The following is a 6,591-nucleotide window of genomic DNA, read 5'->3' on the forward strand; positions in this document are numbered from 1 at the left end:
CTCTGGTGATCCAACAGCAGGCTTTTCTAGCTTTTTTTTTCTTTTTCTTTTTTTTTTTTTTTTTGAGATGGAGTCTTACTCTGTCACCTGGGCTGGAGTGCAATGGCATGATCTCGGCTCACTGCAACCTCTGCCTCTCGGGTTTAAGCGATTCTCCTGCCTCAGCCCCCTGAATAGCTGGGATTATCGGCATGTGCCACTATGCCCTGTTAATTTCTAATGTCTCACTTAATATATATGTGATATCTTTGTTTTTGCATATTGGCTTTTGGAGATGTCTTAATTTTTGTTTAGAAAATCAAATGATCTTATGACATTTTAAAGAAACATTGTGAGCCCTGACCAGTATTTGTAACTGGAATAATCTTCAAAATGCTCCTGTCAGATTTGTATTAGCTATACTGATTTTTTTAGGCTGGTTAGGATCATTTTGAAAGTGCTTGTAATAAATGCCTCTACCTACATAACCTCAATTTTTCTCAGAGTCTAGACAAGCCTTATAAAAATAGACATTAGTTTCCAAACTCAGATCAAATGTAAGTGCTGTCAGACCGCAAGGTCCGTGGGTCTGTTGATGTTTATTTTGCCCCTTGCTCTATAGAAAGCTCCATGTGTTGAAATTTTAACTAGTTTTTAGAGTCATCTCAATAAAGATGAATTAGTTGTATCCTGATATGAATGTGTATTATTTTTAGGTTCTTAAATGTAGTTAGTGGCTGCTCATAAAAATCTGAATATTATTTAGGCATTGGTTTGTGTGGTGGTGGCTTTGTCTGTACAGCGCTGTATAAAATTACCTCATAATATCTATTTACAGGTTCAGAAACTGACTCTGAGTCTGAAGGTCTCATTGTACTCTTTTTTCTTGAATAAACAGAAACTACCTGTAAAGTGTTGTATATTATTAGGATTTATTGCCTAACACAATTACTCCAGCAGGCTAGCCTCTCAAGAAATTCCTATAAAGATGGCCTTTTTTTATAGGATTGTAAAGTGGATTTAAATAGTTTGAAAAAATATATATTCCTAACTGCTATGTAGTTTATTAATACCAATCTCACATTCTTAACTTTGTATTTCTCATCACTGAGAAGGTGAGGTGGCCTTTGTTACATTTATTCTTTTTTTCTCTTTCAACAGGGGAAAGTGCAGTGTCGCCCTTCTGAATGAGACAGAATCAGTATTGTCATATCTTGATAAAGAGGTAATTCACAATCATACTTGTTTTGTTTTTTTCCCCCTTTATTTCACATGAAGCTCTTTCCTTGGAATTTATTTCTTTTTGTACAAAAGTATTATTCTACCATCATATTAATAGCAGTATTATGGTAAAACTGTAATGACTAGAATGCATTTGGGTAAATTTGATTTTTCTGGTTATCTGAGATAAGGGTTAGCAAAAACTTCTGTGTCTGTTTTTCAGTTGGTAATGAAAGACATTATAGAGAATGGTACATGGATTTAGTTGATAGTGGATGAATATTTTTGACTTTATGAAATTAATGCTTTAGTGTGCTTAGCTCCGCTTTATGTTTTGTTTTTGTTTTTATTTCTTGAATAAATGGTTTTTCTTTTAGACTATTTCCAGATGAGATTTTACCATTGGTGGTCTGCTTTCTGGAATCCTAATAAATGTTGTCAGTAAAAAAAATATTTTTTACTAAACGTTAACAAGAAATGTAGTTAACAAGTTGAGATAAAGCATACGCTTCACTGAAAGGAGGAAATTCTTATAAGCAGAATATTTCATGGTATGCATAGTTTTAGGCGACGTTTAAAGCAATGTTATTTGTATGGTGGGAAACATATTTTAGTGTCAGTGATGCTTCAGTATTTAATCTTTCTGATTTTTTTCCTCTCTCCCAAAAGCTTTATTACATATGTGTATGTTTTATTTTTTGGAGACAGTCTCGCTGTATCCCCCAGTCTGGAATGCAGTGATGTGATCATGGCCCACTGCAACCTCCGCCTCTCAGGTTCAAGCAATTCTTATGCTTCGGCCTCCTAAGTAGCTGGGATCACAGGTGCCTGCTGTCATACCCGGCTGATTTTTGTGTTTTTGGTAGAGATGGAGTTTTGCCATGTTTGCTAGGCTGGTCTTGAACTCCTGGCCTCAGGTGATCTACCTTCCTCAGCCTCCCAAAGTGCTGGGATCAGAGGCATGAGCCACTGTGCCTGGCCTGTTTTTTTTTTTTTTCTTTTTAAATCTTAAACTCAAATGTTGCTCATTTATTTCAAATGAAGAAAATATAACAGAAAAAGTTTGATACAATCATGCAGAACCCACTATACATTAGAAAACCTAATAGGAAATAAGAAAACTAACAGGAAAATACATATTCAAAGCGGAAAAAAGGCTTATAGACTTTATAACTTACCTCTGTAAAATTTAGATGATAAACTTGTCCTTAGTCTGTCCAACAGAATGGATTATAGTATGGATAATGATAGTGCCCAGAAATTAGCATTATTTCACAGAAGCAGAAAGAAAAAGGCAAAACATTCAATGCATTTCATTGTATTAAATTTTTTTTTTTTTTGGCTGGACGCAGAGGCTCACACATGTAATCCCAGCACTTTGGGAGGCCGAGGCAGGCAGATCATGAGAGCAGGAGTTTGAGACCAGCCTGACCAACATGGTGAAACCCTGTCTCTACTAAAAATACAAAAATTAGCCAGGCCATACAAAAATTAACCGGGCGTGGTGACACATGCCTGGAATCCCAGCACTTTGAGAGGCCAAGGCGGGTGGATCATTTGAGGTCAGGAGTTCAAGACCAGCCTGGCCAACACGGCAAAACCCCGTCTCTACTAAACATACAAAAATTAGTCAGGAGGCAGTGGCGCATTCCTGTAATCCCAGCTACTCGCAAGGCTGAGGCAAGAGAATTGCTTGAGCCTGGGATGTGGAAGTTGCGGTGAGCCGAGATCGCGCTACTGCACCTCCAGTCTGGGTGACAGAGTGAGACCCTATCTAAAAAAAAAAAAAAAAATAGACATTGGAGAAGGGTGAGGATTGAAAAATTACCTATCGGGTACAATGTTCACTATTGATGGGTACAGTAAAAGCCCAGACTTTACCATGACACAATGTATGCATATAAGAACTCTGTACTTTTACCCCCTAAATATATAAACTCTTAAAAATAAAATATTGAGATTGGCATAGTTGAAGACGGTAACCCAAAGAATAATTTCATCATCCTTTACTTTTAACTCTATATTCTTGAAATTGGCCTGTCTGGAACCGTTTCTTCTTTTTTTTTTACAACTTCTATTATAAACCAAACATATTTTGAATATTTTCCCATATCAGGACATACAAATCTAAGGATTTTAAGCAACTTATATGACCCAAATAATCATTTCATCTTATTATATTGTAGAGTATGGCAAGCTCTTGTTTTTATTGGAGTAGCATGCTAATAGGTTTTACGGATAACAAGTGACCTGAAGTATCTCTGCTTTTATTTATTTATTTATTTTTGAGATGGAGTTTTGCTCTTGTTGCCCAGGCCGGAGTGCAATGGTGCGATCTCCGGCTCACCACAACCTTCGCCTCCCAGGTTCAACCCGTTCTTCTGCCTCAGCCTCCCGAGTAGCTGGGATTACAGGCATGTGCCACCAAACCCGGCTAATTTTGTATTTTTAGTAGAGATGGGGTTTCTCCATGTTGGTCAGGGTGGTCTTGAACTCCCAACCTCAGATCATCCGCCCGCCTCAGCCTCCTAAAGTGCTGGATTTACAGGCGTGAGCCACCACGCCCGGCGTATCTCTGCTTTTAAATCTGATGGTGGCTGCGTGTGGGGGCTCATGTCTGATCCCAGCACTTTGGGAGGCTGAGGCAGGAGGATTGCTTGAGCCCAGGAGTTTGAGACCAGCCTGGACAACATAGTGAGTGCTCATCTCTATTAATGAAATAGAAAAAAACATCTGATGGTGAGCCAGTGGCAATAACTTCAGTTACTGAGTAATATTTATTACTTATGTCTTTAAAGCAAAACAAAAAATAAAACACTTCTGATTACATAGTGATCATCCCCTGTAGCTTTGTTAAGTTTTTTTGTTGTTGTTGTTGTTTTTTGAGACAAAGTCTCACTCTTGTCCCCCAGGCTGGAGTGCAATGGTGCAATCTCGGCTCTCTGCAACCTCCGCCTCCTGTGTTCAAGCGATTCTCCTGCCTCAGCCTCCTAAGTAGCTGGGATTACAGGTGCCTGCCACCATGCCCAGCTAATTTTTCTATTTTTAGTAGAGACAGGATTTCACCACGTTGGCCAGGCTAGTCTTGAACTCCTGACCTCAGGTGATCTGCCCGCCTCAGCCTCCCAAAGTGCTGGGATTATAGGCATGAGCCAGCGCGCCTGGCCTAAGCTGGTTGTTTTATCTATTCCTGCAGATTTTTTCTTTTCCTTAGATAGCACTTTAACAATATGCATAAATTGTCACGTATTGATGTCCCCCCCCCCCTTTTTTTTTTAACAGCTTTTTTGTTTAAATCTTTTTTCCTGACAGTGAGCAATGAATAAAATACAGCACAGAATTTCTCAGTGGATGGAATAAGTCTGTTTTTTTCCCTTTCCCCTTATCACAGTATGTAAGAGGTCCCACAGGAGAGACTTTTACTGTCTGACAGATTATCTTTTATTTGCAGTTTCCTTGGCTGGGGCTTGGTAAATTTCTGGTAGTAGGGACAGGTCCTTCCAGGCTATGATACAGAGAATTGGGCAGCAGATGATCTTTGGGATCATAGGGGGAAGCAGAAGACGGGACTTTGCTGGTTCAGATAATCTCTAGTGGTTATATGGAATTCAACAAAGGACTGGTGCCAGGTCATTTTGCCCATTAGGCTCAGAAACAAGGACATACGAGCTTTGTAAGGGAGGACCGGAAATTTTGGTGTGTATGCTGCTGGTGAGCATGTATATAGCTATGTTTGTATATCTGTCTATATATACATACGCATGCCTCAGTACTTAAAGAACTGCAGAATTATAGTTAATACATGTTTAATTAAATATTTACAAAGTGATATTATTATAACAGTAAACCACACACAAGTTCAACTCATGTATAGTTTAATGTGAGATATGTATACCTTTTAATCTTTTGACTAAAAATTGGGATGGACATTACAAAAGAGTACCTGGTATCTGTGAAGTCTTCCCTTCTGTTTGGTGTGGACTTCAGAAGTTTATAAGATGATTTGACTTTAGGTGTCTTACCTTGGAGTTATGGTTTAACTTTGCTAGCTTTTGAAACTCTGCTTTAGAGAGCAAATGGTTTTCTTTTAGACTAAAACAAATAATAGAACTTTATAATCTACTTTGTTTCAAGCTGTTTCTTTTGGCTCGATTTAATTTTGTACTGTTTTACATGATGACAGTAACACCATGCTCTCCTTAAAGATTTATGAGTTTATTCACCAAAATGAAATTTTATATACTCTCTGGGATTTATGTGTTCATTATAGTGACATTGATTTTAATGCTTTATAAAAAGTAGAAGGAATTAAGTATACCTACATATTTTGTCATATTTTTCAGGATACCTTCTTCTACTCATTGGTCTATGACCCCTCATTGAAAACGCTATTAGCTGACAAAGGTGAAATCAGAGTGGGACCTAGATATCAGGCAGACATTCCAGAAATGCTGTTAGAAGGTATGTTTTTCTGCATGTTTGCAGTTCTGTGAAACAAATGTATCTTGAAACTCAAATATACATGTCCTCATGTGGAAGAAGCAATGTTCAGGGCAAAGTCTAAAAGTTATAAGCACTTGCAATTTTACTGTTCTTTGTGAAAAATAATGAATAAATAAATAGAGATGAGGCCTTTCTATGTTGCCCAGGCTGGTCTTGATCTCCTGGCCTCAAACAATCCTCCCACCTCGGCCTCTCAAAAGGGATGCTATTATAGGTGTGGCCTGGCCAGCACTTCCAATTTTAGAAGCACAAAATTAGCTCATTTTAATGTACTTTGTTTTTGCTATGCTTCATATATATCTAGCTTTTTAAAAAACTGAAGGTTTATGGCAACCCTGTTGAGCAAGTCCTTTGGTGCCATTTTTCCAACAGGACAGTGTCTCTGTGTCAAATTTTGGTAATCCTTGCAACATTTCAAACCTTTTCATTATTATCTGTTATGGTGATCTGTGATCAATGATCTTTGATGTAACTGTTGTAATTGTTTTGGGGCCATGAACTGTATCCATATGAGAGGACAAACTGAACTGATAAATGCTGTGTATTCTGAGTGCTCCACCAACTGTCCCTTCCCTGCCTCTTTCTCTCTCCTGGGATCTCCCTATTTTATGAGTCACAGCAATATTGAACTTAAGCCAGTTAACAACCCTGCAGTGGCCTGTAAGTGTTCAAGTGAAAGGAAGAGTAGCATATCTCTCACTTTAAATCAAAAGCAAGAAATGAAGCTAGTGAGGAAGGCGTGTCAGAAGCCAAGACAGGCCAAAAGCCAGGCCTCTTCCCCCAGTTAGTCAAGTTGTGAATGCAAAGGAAAAGTTCTTGAAGGAAATTAAAAGTGCTACTCCACACTCCAGCCTGGGCGACAGAGCAAGACTCTGTCTCAAAAAAAAA

General features: G+C 38.4%; 1 protein-coding gene across 1 annotated transcript in view; it reads left to right on the forward strand.

The window, feature by feature from the left end:
* MTA3 (metastasis associated 1 family, member 3) overlaps window positions 1-6,591 on the forward strand; it is a 217,310-nt gene that overhangs the window by 88,625 nt on the left and 122,094 nt on the right. The window contains exons 5-6 of the mRNA XM_011978218.1: window positions 1,141-1,204; window positions 5,544-5,661. Of these exons, the coding sequence (XP_011833608.1) occupies window positions 1,141-1,204; window positions 5,544-5,661 (182 nt within the window). The remainder of the gene's footprint in view (window positions 1-1,140; window positions 1,205-5,543; window positions 5,662-6,591) is intronic.

Source organism: Mandrillus leucophaeus, unplaced genomic scaffold, assembly GCF_000951045.1.
Source record: "Mandrillus leucophaeus isolate KB7577 unplaced genomic scaffold, Mleu.le_1.0 Scaffold190, whole genome shotgun sequence".
Lineage (NCBI taxonomy): Eukaryota > Metazoa > Chordata > Mammalia > Primates > Cercopithecidae > Mandrillus > Mandrillus leucophaeus.